This window comes from Heterodontus francisci, chromosome 20, assembly GCF_036365525.1.
Source record: "Heterodontus francisci isolate sHetFra1 chromosome 20, sHetFra1.hap1, whole genome shotgun sequence".
NCBI lineage: Eukaryota > Metazoa > Chordata > Chondrichthyes > Heterodontiformes > Heterodontidae > Heterodontus > Heterodontus francisci.
In genome coordinates, this window is record NC_090390.1 from 59,141,052 (window position 1) to 59,164,230 (window position 23,179).

The following is a 23,179-nucleotide window of genomic DNA, read 5'->3' on the forward strand; positions in this document are numbered from 1 at the left end:
GAGGCGAGGCCACAGAGAGATTAGAACACACAGATAAAAATATTAAATTTCCAAGCTTGCAGTGGGTTGAAACAGGAGCGATGGGCGTGATAAGATACAGACAGCAGAATTTTAGGTGAGCTGAAGTTTATATAGGGTGAGGATGGGAGCACATTGGAATAATTGGGAGCCATTGTTATAGCTGGCCACCCGTTTCTCACCTGAAAAATTGGCTGCAGCAGATGAAAACTGCGCCAACCGTTACTACAAAATCAGTGTCAGCCCACCTGAGGCATTTAAATGAAGCTGGCAAGAGTGGGTTGGTTAGATAGCTGCTTCTCTGACTTTGTGTCCATTTCAGGCAGAGATTGAACATCATTTCCTTAGAGTTCAATTTTTGTCCGTAACCCGCCCCAATGTCAGCTTACTGACACCGAATGTAAGGCTCCCATAGCCAACCTGGGCTGAAATACAGCCGCAGATTTGATCATTGCACTCTGCAGATCCCGTCCTGCAATAGACAGCTGAGTATAATGGGCTTCTAAATAATGCTTCGACTGCAAGGTAGTGGAAGTGGGGGAAGAAAACTGTCAGTAATATATCAGCTGCCTTTATACACCTTGTCTGATTTCACATTGGATGGAATGGAAAGGCAAGTCAGGCAGAGGGTTTATAGCAGGCAGCTGATCCGCTACCTCCCAATTTTTGGCCCTGCCAAAGTTGAAAATTCTCCTGTGTTTCTAATATAGCAATCTTCAATTATGAGAGTCACAAGCAATAATTTATATATTTCTGTGAGAAGCGATGCAGTGTAGAATATGAAGAGTCACTGGTCAATTGAGTCATATGAAATGGGGTTTACTGTAGCTATGATACTACCAGTACCTCTTAGTGAAGTATCCGGACCATACTGTTTGTACAATGTGGACGTGTTAGCGTTAGAATTCATGATCTATGCCACATTTGTATGTGTGCCAGAACTGTTTGGATTAAGATGGATTCCTGGAAACAATACTGCACTTGAGATTTTCACATGTCACCAATGTAAACAATACAAAATAAGAAACTTTATTTACAAAAACAGATGGAGGTTATTTGCATTTCAGTACATTCAGTTTAAAACTGCTGGAGTACAGGGCATAGCATCTGCCGAGTGTTCTCTGTGCAAGATGGGTTCAGTCACTCAACAGCAAGTGTCAAGTCAATCATAAATCAAATAAAAGGAGGGCACTAGGTGTCAAACTACTATACATGAGAGAATCACAGATGATGTTTAGTCTGGCCTGTACAAACTAAAATTGGTCTGTATTGTTATAAGGGAACAGTGGTGTGAAGTATTTCTTGTACAAACTGTGTATGAAGGGTCTTTGGTTCTTAAAGTCCCTATGGGTTTGAATCTAAATTGGAATTTGGTATCTAAAACTCACACGTAGTACATCATTCAAGATGAAAAGGAACCTTTCATTTCTGGAGATATCGCTGTGTAGTTGTGGCAGTTTGGTCCCTATCTCTCAACACTTTGAAAATTGTTTTCACATAATGAGAAGCTGACAGAGTGGACCTCACACTATGAATGAGACATTGTGTGGAAAACAAAAGTTCAGCCTTTTCTCCTGCTACATGTTTTTACCATAAAGTTTATCAACAAAATGTGAAATGGTCGTGAAAAAAGGTGCAGTTGTTGACGTTGCCATGTGGTCTTGCACTTAGTCTGATATAGGATTAAGGACAATTGTTTGATTTTAATTTCTTTCACTGAGGCTGACACAAAATCTGAAATGAGCAAAACTGCATACTTGTTGTGCTGTATTATACTAGATGTTTAGTTTATTCGGGCCCACTTCCCTCTTTCCTCACGACGATCACCTTGGGTTGAATTTTAGTGGCATTGTCCGGATCCCAACGCTGGGCTGAATTAAGGCGCGAGAACCCAGAAGTGGCCGTGGCAAGACCCTGGAGGAGATTTTCGAGGAGTTGGCCAATTAAGAGGCCTCTTCCAGGAGCCCCATAAAATTAAGGATGGTGGGCAGGCTCTGCCGCCGGGAGGGCCAATTGGCGTGCCTGAGGCTCCGGGTGGCTGGCAGCTCCACATGGCAAGGTGGGCACTGCTGCTGTAGGTGGAAGACCGTGAGGACATCTCAAGGTAGCGGCACCCTTGAAGACTTGTAAATTGTACAACTTATACTGTGGCCGAAGCTGCCAGGCCATCATTGCAGAGGGAGAACCCCTCCACATGATGCCCTGCAGACGCAGCTGTGCTCATTTTGCAGGCTTCACCTCTGGTCCACACTGGTTTTCCACCAGGAGACTGCCACCATTCCATCTATTGGCTGCAGCCACATTGGGAGGTGGGGAGGACGTCTGGCCCCTCAAAAATCCAGACAGTGTGAGAAGAGTGCCCCCAATTGGCACTTAATTGGCTGAACTGGCATACCAACAACTGGCGGGCATGTAGCTGTTACCCCAGATGCCGCCTCCCTGAAAATAGGTCGGAGGCAGGAACATGCCAGCAGACCAGCATGCCAGCCAGTAACGAGAAATTGTCGTCTCACCCACCTTCAAACCTGCCTCCACCTCAGCATGAAAACTCAGCCCCCTTGTCTCATTTGCTGCGAGAGTGGTTTATTGGACAAATACCACTATGCAGTGGTATCTTTGCTCTTGTGAAGAGGAATTTTTACTTAACCTGCCCAGTGGAAATGGGTGGACATGCAGTGACAGTAGCTGTGAAAAGGTATTCATCCCATTCCTGCTCAGTTTTCATCCACTGCTATCTTGACTTTTTTTTTTAGGTGGCTCAGGTTCCTGCCTGACTAGGTTGCGAGCCTCACTTAATATATGCTAATCCGGATGTGTAATCTAAATTCTGAGTGCCCATTAATGCCTTGACTGCAGTTCACTTTGCAACTAGAACAAAGAACTCATATCCTTGTTAATTTCCAGATCAGTCAATCTGTCCTGGTCATATTGACAACTCATCTCCCATCTTGAATATTGGTCAGAAAAGATGGCTTCCATTTTAAGTGCATTTATTTGAAAAGTTTATGAAATGAAGTACTGACATCTGCCTATTTTGTCACATTTCCGGCCTCTTAAACATATGAAAACACACAATGTGCTGCTTTAGCATGGGTAATGCTACCTCCAAGCACAATGCTGTACTCTGCCCATGCAGTGCTCTGTCACAATGCTTTCTACCCACACATATGATGTGCTTTGCTACAACAAGGCATTCTACTCACTCATCTCAATCACAGCTCCTGAATCTTTGCACTTGAAACTGTTTGAAGTATATATGCATAATAATTAATATGCTTAACTCCACCCCCACCCCCCACCCCCCCCCCCCACCCCAAATTACACATCAGCACTTTCTATATTGACCATTGTGCAACTTTGGATACAACGGTGTGAGAATTATTTAAATTGTGTACATTTGTACTTCAGTCACACACACAAGATAATATAACCAGCTTTTCCAGAAGTGTATAGTTTATACTATTCCTGTACTCATTCTTAAGCTGAAATGAAAATACTCCTGACTTTTCTGGTATGTATGTATTTCAATCAGTTTAAAGCAAAAGTAGGGAAGTAAGATAGAGTGATAATTTCTAACCAACCTGAATTGTTGCCTATTATTGAGGTTATATGCTCCAAAACCCTATAATAAGGACTAATGAGCAACTAAAGCACAGAAGCATCACTATACAATGGGTACTCTGTAGTATCTTCTTCAGTTACAGCCCATTGGGCTGAAAATTGCTTGCTATTGGAAAAATACGTTCTAGTGATATCCATGCATTCAATACCTCCAACAATATATTCCTGGAGGCCAAGATGAGGTATAAGTTTAGGCAACAGAACACCTGAGATAACTTCTGAAATTTAGTTGTACAGATACTTAGGGCTGGATTTTCCGTAGAGGAGTAGAAACGGAAGTCAGCAGTGTTTCAAGTTCTGACCGCTCCCGCCCACCCCCCACCTCCACTCATTTGGATTTGGGATTTCGATGGAAGAGGCCCCTTAATTGGCATGGAGGCAGGTTCACCTCCAATTAAGGGTGGTCTGCGGGCTCTCAAAGCTGGAAGGCCAATCTGAGGCCTTGCAGCTTGAGAAGAGCAGCAGGTGTTGGCAAGCATGTTGGAGAGTGGGTGCTTTGACATGGAATTGCCCTCTCGCCAAATTTTTTAAAGTTTAATTAAAAAATGGTTTTGCAGCCAGGCCGCCACTGTGGGGAGGGAGCTCCTCTACGGGGGATATGTGGCTGCTGTTGCACCCAGGCAGGCAGGAAAGGCCTTGACACCTGCCTGGGGTGCTGCCCTCCCCAGCCTGCTAAACTAGCCCCTGCCAGTGTGGGAAACTAAAATCCCAATTGGTTTCCTTTATGTGGACTTAACAAGGCTCTTAACGAGCCTAAATGGCTACCTATCATGTGTGGGGGTGGGGGAGTGGGTGGAGGTCGGGTACCCTTGCTGGCCCTAAACACTTGTTGGCAAAAGTGGCCAGTGGTGGGAACAGGGTAAGGAAACCGGCAAGCTAGCCGGTTCCAGTATTTTTAGGCCCTTCTGCTTCTGCTCTTGCCCCCAGCGGGGCCCGAAAATCCTGTCCCTAAACTCTGAATAAAATGCACTCATTTTTTTGGGTTAAAATTCTGTGTAATTATGGCTCTCTGAAGCAAAACTCATTCTGTTTCCAGCAGATTCGGCCTCAACACTGGAGCCTTATTATGGAAAGTGCTGTTCCATCCGATAAGGGGAACTATACATGTGTGATAGAAAATCCCTATGGGTCCATAAATCATACATATCACCTAGATGTAGTCGGTAAGTTGACATTTAATCGCCAAACATGAAGATGATGTTGTTGAACGTAAGAATCTGTGGCAGCTTTGATGTAAAGTAATATTGTTTTGTCAATATAGTATATGAAAGAATTATTCAGCACAGGGTTCAAAGTTAAAATGTGACAGCAGAATGCCTGTGTAATGCTTATGATTACACAAGAGCCTAACAAAATATAAAACGTATTTTAGTTGTAACATATATACGGTCTGCACAATGCCTGAATTTTTTTCTTTTGTTGTGATTGGTAGAAAATATGAGCTTTTCTTTTATGTGCAGCTTTTCTTTGACCAAAAAGTGCCATTGGGTTCACATTACAGCTATTTTTTTATAAACAAGAAAAAATCACCAGAGCTAAGCTTTTTTTAGTTGTTCAATTAGTTGCCATGTTTTCAGCTGTGTTTTTCCATGTTGTATATGGTCCATTTAGAAGGGAGAAAGGAATGCATCACTCAACAGAAAAGGTAGTGAAGTGCAAGGCGGTTACCTAGTGCTGGAAAATTACACAGTTTAAAAAAAATGATTATCACAAGCAGAGATTTATAGTGGCTTTGCACAAAGCAACCAAACAATAACCTTTTTCTTTTTTTCCAAAGCATAATTTATGGGTTCAACAATTGCTGTTATGGGACACCTTTGTGAGATATGTAAACAGTTGTCACTCTGCCAAATAATGACTTCACAATGTGCATTTATCCATGGAAGAGAAACCATAAATAGAATAGTTCTGAGCAGAAATAAGTCATTTTCAATGGCAGTGTTTGATACAGCTTGCCTGTGGCCAGTGTATTCAAGAGCAACATGAAAGCTGCGCAATTAAATCCTTTATCATGATCAGGATTTCATTGAAAAGAAATTAAACCTGATAGCCTGTTCTGTCTCTCTCTCTCTCTATATATATATATATATATATATATATATATATATATATATATATATATATATATATATATATATACACATGTATTTTTTGATATACATATATAAACTGAAACGTTGCTGACGTGGGTTTTTTAAAAAGTAAAATCTGCATGGAGAGGAGTTGCAACTAGATTGCAAAGGTAAACAAAGCTTTATTTGTAGACGTTATTCATAATTTTTTTTAGAAAAGTATCTTTGATTAGATGGCCTTTTCTACTCTAACAGTCTCAGTCAGCTACTTTAACTAACAGTATCTAATTAATCTCTTAACTCCTTTTATACCTTGTGCCTGCTCTTTTAAAATGGTGACTTAAACTGAAACATTATGTAAAGTATCTTTTTTCAGTCCAGGAACCATGTTCAGTAGATTGCAAGACTGCAAGCACTTAAACTTATTCCATTAAATATGAATCTCTTTGATTCGCAAAAACAGTGTGTAACATACTGAAAGTTTTCAGAATTAACATCGCAGGCTATGAAATTGCTGACGTCGTCTGGCAATATTAATTGAATCTGTCCAGTTTTGTTTCTTACTGCTTGACCAGAGAGCATTTGCCAGTTGAATATTACTGTAAAGTATGGTGCTGGCATTCTGAACTAGTGCACGCCCATCATTCATGTGTTAGGCAAAACAATCCATGTACAATAGCTTTATTGGCATTCAAGTGAACTTTTATTTATTTCGTTTTCTTGTTTCTTTTACATACACTAAATTATTGATTCCTTGGAACTGTCCTGGTTGTGGTTCAGCATATTTGTGTTAAATTCATTTCAAATAGGACTACAAGCTTGGTGATAGTTTAATATGTGATATATCACCAAATGTATAATGTTAATACAGTGGCGCAGTGGTTAGCACCGCAGCCTCACAGCTCCAGGGACCCAGGTTCGATTCCGGGTACTGCCTGTGTGGAGTTTGCAAGTTCTCCCTGTGTCTGCGTGGGTTTTCTCCGGGTGCTCCGGTTTCCTCCCACAAGCCAAAAGCCTTGCAGGTTGGTAGGTAAATTGGCCATTATGAATTGTCCCTAGTATAGGTAGGTGGTAGGGGAGTATAGGGACAGGTGGGGATGTGGTAGGAATATGGGATTAGTGTAGGATTAGTATAAATGGGTGGTTAATGGTCAGCACAGACTCGGTGGGCCGAAGGGCCTGTTTCAGTGCTGTATCCCTAAACTAAAACTAAAAGATTGCCACATTTGTATGACACTTCAGATAAATGGAACAATTAACCAGAATTGGCAATTAACTCAATGGTTCAGCCAACTTTCCCATATGGTGAAGTCTCTTGGATAACTGATTTGCAGAGTTATACTGTTGATCCAAACAAAGTTGTAAATTGTTCAGAATTGAGGAACAAGCCTGTCCAGTAGCTGATTTCAGCTCCCAACCAGTTTACAAGTTCACCATCACTCCCAACAGTTTCTTTGGTTCTTTCCAGGCTGTTAATGGAATGCCAATCTATTAACATGAGAAAGGGTGTGGGGGGTGGGCTAATAGAATTCTGGATGAGGGGTATTGTATACTTGGTGCAGGTTAACTTACTGAATTACAAGGTGGCGTTGGTAATGGCCAGGGGGATGTCTGCACATTAGAAACGGTCTGAAAACTGCCTGCCGTTGGTAGAAGGCTATTGAGCAGCCAAGTGGGAGATCAAATCCAGGGAACATTAAAAATAGTGAATAAAAGAGAAATCTATTAAAAATTTGAATGGTTCTGGTATCTAGTCAAAGAAGTTTGATCTCACTTCCCTCCCTCCCCTGAAGCTATTTTGTCTGCCGTGTCATTTTTGATGTTTGCTGTTGGCTTAATTATTAAAATTCCAAGTTTTAAATAGTCTTTGACAGAAAATCAAACCTTGATTAGATGACGTAATACTTAATGAACAACAATTCTTCATGCATACATCACTTTTGAACTGCTAGCTTCAAGCTCAAAAAATTCAATTTTTTTTTTGCTAATCACCATGTAAAAATTTTAATTCACCAGTTTGTTTTGGTAGAGATTTTAATTTGCTGGTCAGTTGTTTTATATTTTAAATTTTTTTTTTAATCCAGGCACAATGCAAAGCGTTGTTTAAAATCTCCTTTGTACCAAAAGTGTACAGACCAAGCACTTACTGGAAATTGAAGGTGTCACTTGTAGGTTAAAACTAGATTTCAAAGCAAACTTCAAACACTTAGCAAAATGAAATGGAGATCACAGGCTCCAAGTTATGATGATGGTTAATATGTTCTTCAGTTTTGATGCAAGGTTCTTAACTTTTTAATTAGAAAGCGATGCAATGTATAGCTGTAGAACTAATTTCTCCTCAATGACATTTCAGTTTGTGTTGATGGGAGTGCTGAGCTAATTGTTTATGTTTAGAGATACAGCACTGAAACAGGCCCTTCGGCCCACCGAGTCTGTGCCGACCATCAACCACCCATTTATACTAATCCTACACTAATCCCATATTCCTACCACATCCTCACCTGTCCCTATATTTCCCTACCACCTACCTATACTAGTGGCAATTTATAATGGCCAATTTACCTACCAACCTGCAAGGCTTTTGGCTTGTGGGAGGAAACCGGAGCACCTGGAGAAAACTCACGCAGACACAGGGAGAACTTGCAAACTCCACACAGGCAGTACCCAGAATTGAACCCGGGTCGCTGGAGCTGTGAGGCTGCGGTGCTAACCACTGCGCCACTGTGTTTAACAAGCAGCAATATTTGCATACATTTCAGATGCTAGTGCACCATTTAGGAACTTCCAGAACAACCTCTTGTTTGATGAATCACCTTAAATTGGTGTCCTCTGGTTTGCAATCCTTCCACCAATGGGAACAGTTTCTGCCTGTCTGACCAAAGATCAGAAACTTTTAATTTTACCCCTCCCATCTTTGAAGCTTGCCACCGCTGGTAAAATTCAGCCCATTGTGTCTCTTTTTGGGCACCACACTTGAGGAAGGATGTGAAGGCATTAGAGAGGACAAAGCAGACAGAATGTGGTATTTGCTGCATGGAGCCGTGAAGGGCGGCAGCTGATTTACATGGCCGGAGTGGTCATGCCTTTTGGAAGTCCTTGTACACCACATCAACTGCATTACCCTTATCCACCCTGTCTGTTACCTCATCACAAAAACCCAAGCTAGTTACACGCGATTTGCCCTTAACAAATCCATGCCAGCTTTCCTTAATTAATCCGCATTTGTCCAAGTGACTATTAATTTTGTAGTTCTCAGCAGGCCCTTGGCATTAAAGTACTATGAAAACAGCAGAGATTGTATTTCTATCCTTGTTCTCCAAGGAGTCATTTGGAGGCTATTAGAGTGGGAAGCTGAAGGACTGCTGTCAACTGTCTCACTTGCAGGTTTACAGTCGGCTTCACCTCTGGGGGAAGCGGATAATTTAGCTCTTGATGAACAGGAAATTTAGCCATGAGCAGTAAATGGGATAGTAGATTGAGAAAGGTTGGTAAGAGGGAAAATAATTTTTTGTTTTTTAGCCACCAGTCTAAGAACAGACCATATAATTTGATTTGAGAAGCATTATCAAATCGGTGTCATTATGCTTCAAAACTCTTATTTGTATTTATTGCTGAAGCAGGCAAGGCTTTAATCCAAGAATTGAACAGATCTGATTTTCCTTATAAGTTTAAAAAAAGTAAAACATTTTTGCTTTTTCCATTTAAATGTTCAATTATCACATTTATTGGGTGAGTTCAAAAATCAACATGCATCTGCCATAGCATGAAGTGGAGTTTATATTTGCAAAGGCCTTTTTAATTAAAGGCTGATGTACATGAGTAGTCAAGGTAGCATAGACGTTTGTGTAAAACCACTTTCAGGTCAGCTCTGTTTTACTTCATCCTGTTATAAAGTTAATCCCATAAGGCAAGGTTTTGCTTTTAAACAGAGTTTGCTGTTTTAGATAGCTGGTTCACCTTTTTCATTAAAAATGGATACATCTCAACTTAGTACTGATGGGAATTGTTTTAACATTACCATAACTTTGTCATGAGAATGCTTAAAACTTGAGAATTGGGGGAAATGGGCACTTTCTTAGGCAAATGTACATACCTGTATTTATACATTGCTAGTGTCTGGGATTTCTGAATGACCCGCTGCTGAATGGCCCCAACATGCAATTTTGACAGGCCAATATATAGTTGTTGACTAAATCTTGACAGTAATGAGCCTGAATTTGATGTATTTACCTCAGAGCATGGAGCCTAAAACAAGAAGAGACTAGGGCCAAAGCACCAAGGAATCTACACCACAACTTGCTCTCTGGCAGCTTGTTGGGAGGTGAATAAAGAGTCTTTATTAAATCCACTGACAACTGAAGGTATATGATTTACACCGGTTGCATAGCTATAAGAAATAATCATGCAAATTGTCTTGCAGAGAGCTGTTCTATTTTAATGTTACCTGACAAGGGCCGTGCTCATGTACGGATAGTAATTTGGAAATGCAGGCAGGGGAGTTGACACATTTTGATGAAAGTTCAGCTCATTATTTCTAACCTCAATGATTTACAATATACACTGTATATGCAGCCTCATCTTTCTTTATATTGTTTTGAAGCCTTGGGCTTTACGTTGTGAAGGTAAACTTCGCACACTGCCTTTGTGAATTTAACTTGAAGTCACATTGATTATTTGCATTTAGCTTGGTTTAATTCTCTGGAATGTTATTGCTGTGCAGTGCACTTTTCCATGAAAGTAGAAGTATTTAGATTTAGAATTTAGAACATTACAGCGCAGTACAGGCCCTTCGGCCCTCGATGTTGCGCCGACCTGTGAAACCATCTGACCTACACTATTCCATTTTCATCCATGTGTCTATCCAATGTCCACGTAGCTCATCTAGAGTGCAGATTGTGTGGTACAGAGGAGCCTTTTTTATACCTATTCATTTTAAAAGACCAATTTAAATTGATCATTTTGTTAACATTGAGTTTATTTGCAGTAAAATTACTATTGTGATATTAGCTTAGGGTAAAAAAAAATTAAAATTTTCTTCCTTGAATTTTATTTATTTATTTTTAAAACAAAGGAAAGTTACACTATCCTAATTCTGAGGCTGTGTTTTTATCAGCCATGTATGGAACAAGGACAGACATAATAATGGCTCCATTTCAGTCAGTCACTTGGACTAGTCTCAGATGCTGGAAAGATGAACTGAACTAAGTTGTGGGTATCCTGCCCTAAAATCTTTTTTTATTAAATTTATTAACAAAAAAAATCTCCAGAGAAATTAAGATGTCAGAAGTTGCATGTTGCTTAACTAGTTACAGTTGTGCGGGCTGAGATCCCTTGAGAATGGTAGTTAAGATGCAAAATTGTATTTTTATTTATGACTTAAATGACCACAAATATTAGTCATGTACAGGTTAGTGTGACCACAGACGTTCCAGACTCTTTAATGATGTCTGAATGTAATATTAGTCAGGTCAGCTTGACCTAATGGTGTCTCAAAATGATCTTCTAGCCGACAGGAGTCTCCAAAATGTGGTATCCATCTTTTTTTAAATCATAGTCCTCTTTACACTTTCTCCCTCAGCACTACGGATTGGGCCATTAACTTCTCCTTGCCTGCTACCTACTCAAAGATTAGTCATTAAGAGGTGTACTTCCTTCATATCAGAATGATGATTGTACCGGATCAGTATTGTGCATAGCAACAACAACTTGTATTTATATAGCACCTTTAGCAGCAGCAACGTAATAAAATGTTCCATGGTGCTTCACAGGAGTATTATAAAGCAAGATTTGACATTGAGTCACATAAGGAGATGTTAGGGCAGATGACCAAAACCTTGGCCACAGAGATAGGTTTTAAGCAGCATCTTAAAGAGGTTTAGGGAGGGAATTCCAGAATTAAAGGCACAGCCACCAGTAGTGGAACAATTTAAAATCAAAGTTGCACAAGAGACCAGAATTAGAGGAGCGGAGCTATCCTGGAGGATTGTGCAGCTGGATGATATTACAGAGGTAGGCAAGCCAGCCAAAAATGGGCAGAAGCCAACTAATGGCAGCATGTGATCTCTACTGCCTGTTATGCGTTTAGGTTTCCCTGTTTTTAGGTTAAAGTGATCAATCATTTCTCCCAATCCTGTTGAAAAAAAAATTAGAAGTCTATGGGGCATAAATTTTCCTTGGGCAGTAGTGTGAAATGGGTGATAGTGAATTGGCAGCCCCTTTATTCAATAGAAAATAAAATTGGGTGGAAAGCAAATTGGGCTGGTGGTTTGATGTAGTGGAGAGTGCAGTAGACCACCACAATGACCGAGACCCTTGCAGGAAGGTGTTGGAGGGCACCTCCCGACCAGTCCAGGCATAGGAATCGCATCTTCAGAAGCCTGAAGGCCTGCTCAATGGCTGTCCTACTGAGCAGGTGGCATTGGTTGTATCGCCTCTGTGCCTCTGGCTGGGGCTCTCGTAGAGGCATGAGTAGCCATATCTTCAAGGGATATCCCTTGTCCACCTAGGATCTATCCTTTGGGTGATGGAATAAAGATCTGAGGCAGCATGGACTGCCGGAGGATGAAGGAGTAAGTCCGCTGCCAGGAAAGTGAGCGCATGCATGGAAGCTCTTGTTGTGGTTGCAGACCAGTTGGACATTGAGGGAGTGGACGCCCTCCCTTGAGGGCGGCACAGTGGCGCAGTGGTTAGCACCGCAGCCTCACAGCTGCAGGGACCCGGGTTCAATTCCGGGTACTGCCTGTGTGGAGTTTGCAAGTTCTCCCTGTGTCTGCGTGGGTTTTCTCCGGGTGCTCCGGTTTCCTCCCACAAGCCAAAAGACTTGCAGGTTGATAGGTAAATTGGCCATTATAAATTGTCACTAGTATAGGTAGGTGGTAGGGAAATATAGGGACAGGTGGGGATGTTTGGTAGTAATATGGGATTAGTGTAGGATTAGTATAAATGGGTGGTTGATGTTCGGCACAGACTCGGTGGGCCGAAGGGCCTGTTTCAGTGCTGTATCTCTAATCTAATCCTGTTGATGGATCCCGACTTCCCCCTGCTGTGGTGATTATTGCGGGTGCCAGGACTGTCACCTTGAGATTGGCACGTTGCCTGCCACTGGTATTTTCAGCTCTCCCCTTGCCTCTGTTCCCAACTTCAGGGGGCCCTGAAAATTCAGCCCTATGTATTTATAAAGCCCTGGATCCCATATGTTTTTTTTAATTGCTTCATTGACTTATCATGCCTCCTTCAAAGATTTGTGTACCAACAACCCCAGGTCTTTATCTTCTTGCACCCCCTTTAAAATTGTAGTTAGATCATGTTTGGTATAGTCTCTCACTTGTCACAACAGACCAACAGCTTTAAGATAAAATTCTATGAATTGTTAAATAATCTAGTTCTTAGGTTGACATTTGGCACATTCTTTGAATTGTTTTGTGAATATGATGTGCAGTTTTTTTATTTAGAGATACAGCACTGAAACAGGCCCTTCGGCCCACCGAGTCTGTGCTGACCATCAACCACCCATTTATACTAATCCTACACTAATCCCATATTCCTACCATATCCCCACCTGTTCCTATACTCCCCTACCACCTACCTATACTAGGGGCAATTTATGGCCAATTTACCTAGCAACCTGCAAGTCTTTGGTGGTGGGAGGAAACCGGAGCACCCGGCGAAAACCCACACAGACACATGGAGAACTTGCAAACTCCGCACAGGCAATACCCAGAATTGAACCCAGGTTGCTGGAGCTGTGAGGCTGCGGTGCTAACCACTGCGCCACTGTGCCGCCCGTTATGGTGACAATTTCGTTATGGAAAAAATGTTACCTAAATTTTTTCAGAACTTGTAAAATTGGATATTCTTGAATCTGCCCAATAGTTAATTATTCTACATAAATTTATCGACTTGCATTATGCATGTTGCAATATTACAAAACAGATTTCTGACTCCCAATATTTTGAGAGTGGGGGGTAATATAGTGTGTCAAGTTTTTAATTATGTTTGTAGAAGACAAGCAAAAGTGACATGAACCTGGCAAGAGTTTTTGTTGATATTTGGCTGCAGGTCTATGACCTTAATTAGTGCCAACCCTAGTACCAACCAGCTGCCTCATTTATCCTTTACCCCTCCCCCGACACCAGTCACTCTCAACTTCACCTTATCACATCATTGAACAAACACAATGGAATTAGTTTAGTTCTTCCCTGAGGTTTTTTTTTGTGTTCTGATGGCCTCGGTCAGCAGCAGGCATGTTTAATTGTGGAAAGTGGAATGAAGAATGCTCTATCTCTATATCTCATATCCTTAGGTAAACAATTGTAGCCTTTGTTTTGTAAATGTAATACTTTCCCGGGGAGACTTATCCCCACCAGAGCTCTGGCGCATGAAGTTATGGCACCAGGAATTGCTGTAAAAGTGTTCATTTTTAAATTGCCTAAACGCTATTTTTTGTAAATTAGATTTTTTTTTACATTGGGCTGTTTGAAATGCAAGTAAAATTTCCAAATGAGTAACAGATATGCTTTAAGTTTTACATCTTTGAAAAATTTTAAGTGAATTTATTTGAATTGTGCTAACTGCACTCTTCATAAGTTTTTTAAATCAAAGCTTTATGTTTATGATATTACAAAATGCAAAATCTCAGGAGCAACAAATAGGGGTAGATTACTATAGCTGAACTGAAACTGGAAGTCTCCTAAGTGAGTACAGAAACTTTACTAGGTCTGGTTCAAATAAATTTTAAACTCCAAGCTTTAACTTAAAAATCTGTGCATATTTGCTAATGTTTCAAATAAAATTCGGCTGTATTAACAAACTGAAATTATTTTGGCACAAATCAGTGACAGTTGCTAAAACTGGTAATGACATATGTTAAGATATGACAATAGTGTTCACCTCTTGTGGATTATGATTCATAACATGCAGCACTTGAATATTGGATGAAAATAATATTCAATCTGAAATTCAGTGACTGTCAAATGCTCATGTCTGCAGATCTTCTCCATATTTGCACCAATCATTAGCAATTAGATGTTGGATATAATAATGTAACCGATAGTTAACAAATCGCAATGCTCAGCTTCAACTGTTGTGTGTTCATTTTTTTGTTTTTGAGATGGGAAGGAGTGACTGAACGTTCATTTCCCAGTTAATCTTCAGACAACACCTGTGCAGGTGTTGTTCACTTCATTGTCATTCTTAGTTAATATAGTTTTTAATGGCCATTCTCAGAAAGGAAAACTTCTTGGTCTTTCATACTACTCAAATGATCACCTTTAGTCTGTTAGTATTCAATAGTAAGACCTTGTGTTTAGATAAAAAGCTTGTATATCTAGATGATTGAATGCAGTATGTTTAAATTACTTCAAATAGTTTTCAAAACACATGCTAATTTGTAAGTAAAGCTGAATTCTGAGAACTAATTTGAGGGCTGCTTATAATTTTGCTCAGAAAATTGAGAAAAGTGAAAATGCTTCTCACTATTAATCTGAAGGCACCTGGAAACTACTTTTATTTGGTTGTTTAGTATAGGAGTCAAAGTCCTTGACTTGAGGTTCAAGTGAACCTTCAACATATATGAATGTGGAAATGAGAACATTTCAGTGATTGTACCACACTTTAAATGAGCTAACTGTGGCCTTCTATCAGGACAAGGTTGCCCCGTGAATTAATTCCCAGTAGATCCCTGCATCCAGCCGAATATGTTTGACTGTATCAAAGGTCTCATTGTTAACCAGGGGCACCATTTCTTTGCAATGTAATCAAAATGTTTGCTTGTGAAAGAATCTGTTAGCAAATTCAAAACATCCATTTAGAAATGCTGGCAAGCTAATAAAAGTAACATAGATGGTGGTGTTGGTTCTCATTTATGTTTCTAAGCTTGTTCTTCATATATGCTTAAACGTGCTCTGTTAGTAACTCCAGTGTTTTCTTTGGGGGTCTGTAGCTGCTCTGTGGTCTCTTTCCAAAGTTTAAAGGAGTTTCAGTGCTTTTTAAACTAGATACTTTTTACAAGCCTCATAGCTATTAAAGCAGGATGTTGCTTCATACGTAATGGAAAAACAAAAAGAAATAGCTTCATTAACCAGCCACAGATTTAAGTACTACCTATATATTTGAAATTATATTCGCATGAAGCAGAGCATAATTTTGAACTGAACTCCTTGCAATAGTTGAAGCAGCTATTTCTTCTCAACATGGATAGCTTTTATATTTATCTACAGCACAAAGAAGTTAGCTGCTATAAAATCTTTATATTTGTAGATATTTTAATGTAACTGATTTTCTCAAGTGATTAAAAATCTATGTAACTAAATATCCTCATCAATCATGCTCAGTCAATTTACCAGTCATGCTGTGCAACAAAATTCCAATGAAAACAACGAAGATTAAATCTGATTTAAAAGTGCAAAACTTCTCTGCAAAAACATACTTGGCGCTGTCAAAGGGGAGGGGGGGGGGGCTCCATTTTATCAAACATGCAATTTTTTTTTTAAAGGTATTAGCGGAATGTAAAGTGGTGGGAAATATCAAAATATTCTGCATTTAGTTGCATTCATGTATGTATCAATACAAATTAAGTTTTCATTTCCAAATTTATTTCAGAGCGGTCACCACACAGGCCTATCCTTCAAGCAGGGTTACCTGCTAACAAAACTGTGTTGGTGGGGAGTGATGTGGAATTTGTGTGCAAAGTGTTCAGCGATGCCCAACCCCATATACAATGGCTGAAGCACGTTGAAAAGAATGGCAGTAAATATGGTCCAGATGGGGCCCCTTACGTCCATGTCTTAAAGGTTCGAGAATTCAAAAAGGCTTTCTGAATATTTGTGTATAATGAAAATTGTGAAAGGGTGATGTTCATTATCGATAAGGGCAAGGAATATTCATATTTAAGTTACATTTTTAAGTACAAACATTTTCAAATATCCAATTTATTTTCACTACACCTTAATTCTGATTTATCTCAAGCATGTGTATATATTTTTTTTCATTGAATTGCTTTTCCTCAAAAGTATTACCTTCTATTTCATGGACAATTGCAATTCATTTTGAATTTTAATTGTTTAAAATATGCTGAAGAAAACTGATATAAACACTTCATACATGGCACTCTGTTTAGTTATTTTTTGATATTGCTTACTCTGTTTTCTTCCTTCATATCACAAGATTGTTAAACATTTTGGTAGAGAAAATAGTTTGTTTATTTCATGAAGTCATTTCGCATAGAGGACTGATGCTGGTGGTGGGATATTATCTCTGTTCATACCAGAACAGCGGTTATATTGTTATCTTCTGTTATTGGTTTGTTCTAGCATTCGGGGATAAATAGTTCCAATGCAGAAGTGCTGAATCTGTACAATGTGACTGAGGCGGACAGTGGAGAATATATATGTAAGGTCTCCAATTATATTGGAGCTGTCAATCAGTCTGCTTGGCTCACTGTTGCTCAATTCTCCCCAAAAGGTAACACTTTACAGGACACACATTACAAAGCTGTGCCCATGGTAAATGAATTTAGGAAACGGCTGACTTATGCTGGGAGATGCTTGGAAGATTGCAAGCAACTTACGGGATCTTTGGGCTTTGGGTTATTAATGGTCCCTTAACCTCCTTTCCATGATGCAACTTGATGCACGCTAGACATGGAAAAATACCCACAATATGTGGCCAAACTATCCCATGCTGTATTTTACAGCTGAAATTTTCATCTGTTAAACTTATTCTGTCTTGTTCATCACCTATGCAGTTTTTTTCTTCCTCAATATCTAATTATATCTGTTTACTTCAGTGCCTCTTTATTAAGCCATTAGTACATTTCCAATTCATTTTTCCCTTTTTAAGTGCTTTACCTCCTTCCTTCATTTCATGCTTCCTTTATTCTAAGAAAAATAGGATAAAGAAAACAACTTATTATGGGCCTATTTTTCCATGAGATAAATTGCATGCCTAGAAGGGTGAGTTAAAGATGGTGATGGGTATCTGATTATTCCATAAAACAAGCTTGGAGTTGGGAGCAAGCTTTGGATGAAGGGTTGTGGATAGGGAGTACATAACTCCATCAGGTTGCTCCACCTCTGCTGTTGAGCAGCAGTACTGGTTTGTTGTCCCTGTCCACAAATATCTCATGTTGTCTTGCTGTATTTTTTTTTGTTTTTTGCTTCCCTTTTTCTTCTAGACTGCCGGTGTTAACACCACGGACAAAGAAATTGAGGTTCTCTATTTACGGAATGTAACTTTTGAGGATGCTGGGGAATATACATGCTTGGCTGGTAATTCTATTGGGATTTCACATCACTCTGCATGGTTGACAGTTGAGTCAGGTACATATGGCTTTCCTTCAATGGTTCATCTTTCCCCTTTTGCAAAATTGACACTGCGATCTGAAGTGGAACTGGCAATAGAATTGTAATGCAAAAATCCTAAGATCTTAATTGTGTATCATTATTATAGATAATATATATATATGTGTATATATAATATATTTGGGAAAAAATTAAGGAGTAAATCACACTGATGGTTGCTCCTTTTGCCATTGTGATGCCAGTTCCCTTTCTGTTATGGAGCAGTGTTATTTCTTGGGAATTCACTCAATGAATCAGCTTTATTTCTTCAGTGATTGCATGCATTCATTTGATTCATTTGCAACAGAAGGCATGCAAAGTCTTACTGAGCATGTTGAATCTGATGCTGTTTCTCTTCCTTAAGAAATGGTCATCAGTGGTGTTTTAACTGATTGCTTGATAATTGGCAGGGAAAGAAAGTTGGCGCTACACAATGCAGCCCAGATAAAACTTTCTCAATTATCCGTCCTCAACGCAATGCACCTGCTTGGTAATTCCCTTGTAAAACTTCAATTCTATTGAACAATGGTGGTTATCAGATTTGCGGGTTGCAATGACAGCTAATCCTTTCTCCCTGGAGAAAGTGACCTGTAACCACACTGTTTGATTTGAATGAAGTGTTGAGGTTTTTCACCACATAACATGATTGTCTCTTAAAAACTGCTACAAACCTTTCCTGTAGTCTCTAATTTCAAAGACAATCAGGCGAAAACCTTTTGTGCAGCTTTGCTTTCACTAGGAATCTGGGACTGTTTCTGGTTTTGTTTTCTTCTTGTTTTATCTTAAAGCCTTCGGTGGGCATTTAATGCTTGCTAGCTTTTGGCAATGCTATTTGTTATGGATGGCAGAAGCTTGAACAGCATTCATTAAGCTAAATATGTTATGCTTTAGATGTAAGGTAATGATAACATTTGAGGCACCATCTAATATATTGAAGTGTACTCTGCTTGTGTGAAATACATGAAATTTTGTAACAGTGTTTATCATTTTAACAAAAGCTAATTCAGTTTTAACCTTTGGCTGTAAGTGGTTTGTACTTTGCACCAGAGCATGTAAAGTTTTTAAATATAATATCAGTATTCATAAATGAATGCAACTGGAGTCGTGGACAAAAATGTTTACAGTATGTTCAGGTGAAGAAATCCTTAAGATTCTATTCTTTATTTATACATTTTATTTGCATTTCCTTTTTTGTTATTTATTGCCATTATCAGTTTTCTCCTCTGTAATAGCCAAGAGAGCTGCAAGATGTTCATTCAAAAGGACTCTACCAGTTTCTCTATATCTAGATTTTAAGAGGTGCATAACTAAGTGAACTAGTACAGCACCAACTGTGGTCACCTAGCTCAGCAAGCAGCAGGGGTTTTCCTGTTGTGTAAAGCTTAGTACCACACTGGCAGCGTCTTTTACTCATGAAACCATCTATGGAGCATTCAATTCTTTCTTACTGAAAATGTTATGAAGTATAGTATTAGAACTGTTAATCACCTTTCACTTCTTTTTCAGTTATATTATCATATGTTAATGTCTGACGCAATTGTTTCTTCACGTGTAATCCAGTTCCTGAAGACAAACCAAAAGGGTTGACCTCTCCTGACTATCTGGAAATAGCTATCTATTGCATTGGTGTTTTTGTTATCGCTTGTATGGTGGTGACGGTTATTATTTGCCGAATGAAGAACACAACAAAGAAGCCAGATTTTAATGCCCAGCCAACAGTGCATAAGCTGACCAAACGCATCCCTCTGCGCAGACAGGTAACAGAAAGTAGATAAAGAGTTCAAAAAACCTTTACTTAACTTAGTGGCCATTTTATTATAAATTACTACTAGACTTCCAAGTCAAATTTCAGAAGTGATCCTACAATGTGGTAAATTTTCCTCCTCCACTACTGTCAACCAAAACAATGTATATCTTTTTAAACAAATTTCTGGCTTTGCTCACATTTCTAATGCCAACCTCCTTCCCCCTCTTTAAGGTTTTTGTGAAATAATGCATTTTAATAGTACTTGGTAAATAATGTTTACCAACAGAAATGGATGTTTCAAGTTACTACCATGTTTCATGTAATTGTGAGAAAATATTGAGAATGTTTTTATTTTTGTTCTGAACTTCTTCCTGCTGATGGATAGAACTTTTTTATTAACTTAATTTTTAAGCTATTATACTGCTGAGAGTTATGAATCAAAAGTTCAGCAAGAAAGTTGAAGAATCTTCACTGTCTTGTCGCCTCGGTAGAGGTTTTGGATGTTATCACTCAGTGCAAAATGCTGACCTGCAGTAGTGGGCTCCATCAGGCGCAGGGTGCCCGATTGAAGGATGCCCCCCTTACCCCCACCCCCCCAAACCCCGGTGAGGAAACCCTACCTTATCTGCACTCCTGGCTCCATGTCCTCAGCTGGGCTGCAGTCCCAGCAGTGGCCACCGCTCCTAATGATTGGCCAGCCGCTCAATGAGGCGGGACTTCCTCCCTCAAGCAGATGGAAGTCTTGCCTCGGAACAAATAAAGCCCGGGGACCCATAAAATGCCAGACGGATCCCGGGCTGGGCGGAAGCGGGTTTGCCGCCGACTTTTACGTTGGTGGCCAGCTCCCATCTGCCCGACGTAAAATCCAGCCCCGTCATTGTAGGTGGATCTTGCTTTTCATTGGGGCCCAGTATTATTCTTAAACCTTGTTTGCTGTCGGAGACTTTTCTCTCCTGGGGTTCATGTGTCTTCAATGGATTCAGAGTTCCGCGAGAAAGAGATGGGAGCAGGCAGACAGGAGAGGCTGTGGCAAGCCAGCCAGGAGAGATTTTCTCAGTCCAGGAGCTTTCGGCCGAAACTGTTCGTACAAATTCAAACAACTCAGGTTGCCCAGCAGGTTAGTCATGTGACTAGCTGGTTTGACCATGTCAGTTTGTGTATTCGGCCATCTTAGCAGTCAACCTGGAATGCGAGCTCCCCCATCTTCAACGTCTGGTGATCAAAAATCCATTGTGCGTTGAATGTGTCATGGAAAGGCTGCTTCGTCCTTCCAAACACTGTCTGTTAATGTGCAAATATCTTTCCAGCCAAGGTCTGGCAATTTTTTAAAAACAAGTCCTTTCTTTACTTCAACAGTTTGAAAGTTAATGTCCATGTGGTGAAATTAATATGCCTCATTTTTGGCAGGTGGGGACCTGAATGACAAGAATCATACTTTTATCATCACCCTCTGAGAAATTTCAGGTTCTCTTCCTCATTCCTTTTTGATCCATGGTTTGAAAATGCTGTATGTTGGTAAAGCATTCAGGCATTCTGCCTTTAGCAGGATTTGCTCTGAACCCCCCCCCCCCCCCCACCCCCCTCCACCACACCACACCCCTGCATTGAATGAATTGCTTGGGTGGGAGTTCTGCTTCACCAGACTTGCAACTAGAGATGCCAAGACCCTGAATTTTGGGACTTTTGTTTAAATAAGCTAATGGTAAGAACTGCAGTTCACAGGAGAAAATTTACTAAAGTGTTAACTTGGTTCAGTTGGAAGTACTGCCTCAGGTCTGGGTCAGGGATTGTGGGTTGAATACCACTCCTAGATTTGATCTTTGACAGGCAGTCCAGCACAATACTAAGAGTAACTGTTGGGAGGTGCCATTCTTTGTGAGCTGTTAAACCAGAGTGCAGTGGCTCAGATGGATCTTAAATATCTCATGATACTATTCAAAAAGCATGACATTCTGGCCAAGATTTCTCTCTTCAGTCAACATCAAAAACAGATTTGCTGGTTATTCATCTCTTTCCTGTTTGTGCGATCTTGCTGTGTGCAAATTGGCTGCAAATTTGCAGTCATTAACAGAATTATCTCTTGTTTGTGAAGGTTAACAAAAAAATATAGAGGGGCAGACTTAATCCTACCCTCCTGATGAAAACTGAGAGGGTGGGTGGTTAAAATTCCCCAGGTTACTTAGCTTCCTAAAAACCACAAGGACACTGCCATCCAGGATTTTAACTTGCTCTTCTGAGGAGACAGCAAGGACACCCAGCCAAAGCTGGTGGGTCACTTCTTTACATGTGCATGTCGGGTCCCAGTGGCATCATCGACACCCACCTTTGATTTTAATCAAGGCCAGAGTGGGAAGCCACTGCAGCTTTCCCACCAGGCGAAGGCCAAACAGAAACTGTTGAGAAGAATAGGACGCCAAGAAAAGTTTTTTTTTCTTTGTGGGACCAGCATGTGCAGGAGTGCTGCTCCAGGCCTTGCAAGGAATATTTAGGCTTCATCTACCCCAGACTCCTCCCGACCCTCCTTTAATCCCCTTTCCGGAATGCAGGACACCCCTGGAACTTGATCCTGTCGAGCAGGCACCAATTTTCCAACAGTGGGATCTAAATGAGGGCTGGGAATCAAAGTAGACTTAATTTCTGCAGCAGTTTCATACTTGCCCTGCTTCACACCTGCTCAAACCTGCTTGGAGTTAAAATCAGGGCCATTAACTCCAGAAGGTTCAAATGAAAGTAAGTGATCACTGTTTTCCTGCAGTGTATAAGATGCCAGCATTCAGAAGAATGACTAATTATCAGGTGAAAAGAAGAGGGTTGCAGAAATCTGCTAAGCGTTGAAAGGCTAAGTGGTGAGAGGCAGCTCTTAAAGAAAACCCTTAACATTTTTTTCCTGTTTTTTCAAGTCTTGCTGACTTCCACATCCTGCAATTAATTTGCAATACAGTCATTTTGGACATCTCCATGCCCTTCACTAATGCTGCTCTATGGAAATCTGGTGTAAGGCTTTACTGAAATGTGACCAATAATAGAACCAATGTCAGTTTCCTATCCTATCCTGTCAGCTGGGCATCTCTCTTCCAAACTGGTGCTTTTCCTGACAGCGGGGCCAAAAACAGCAAGCAGTGCCAAAGAGGGGAGAGAAGGGCGGTGGTTGAGCATAATTGTAAACATTCATTAAGACTAGAATGCAAATGTAGCTCTGTCATTTTGCACCAAAACTAACAATTGTGCCTGTGGGCTGCCTCAGTATGTCTCTTTTGCAAATGGTAAAACTGTAATGGTCTCATGAGACTATCTTTAAGATGGTATTTTATAAATAAAGCTTTAAAATAAGCTCCATGCTCATGAACCTGAGAGTACAGAATGTCTTTAGTATTTTTCATAAT

At 40.2% G+C, this 23,179-nt stretch overlaps 1 protein-coding gene across 33 annotated transcripts in view; it reads left to right on the forward strand.

The window, feature by feature from the left end:
• Positions 1-23,179, forward strand: part of LOC137380667 (fibroblast growth factor receptor 2-like) — a 163,803-nt gene that overhangs the window by 110,091 nt on the left and 30,533 nt on the right. For 24 of the 33 annotated variants that reach the window (XM_068052870.1, XM_068052853.1, XM_068052855.1 and 21 more), the window contains 4 exons: positions 4,676-4,802; positions 16,311-16,501; positions 17,021-17,171; positions 19,610-19,812. In XM_068052870.1, the coding sequence (XP_067908971.1) occupies positions 4,676-4,802; positions 16,311-16,501; positions 17,021-17,171; positions 19,610-19,812 (672 nt within the window). Of the gene's footprint in view, positions 1-4,675; positions 4,803-16,310; positions 16,502-17,020; positions 17,213-17,883; positions 18,029-19,609; positions 19,813-23,179 lie in introns of all 33 variants that reach the window. The other 9 variants (XM_068052861.1, XM_068052867.1, XM_068052887.1 and 6 more) reach the window with 8 other exon arrangements.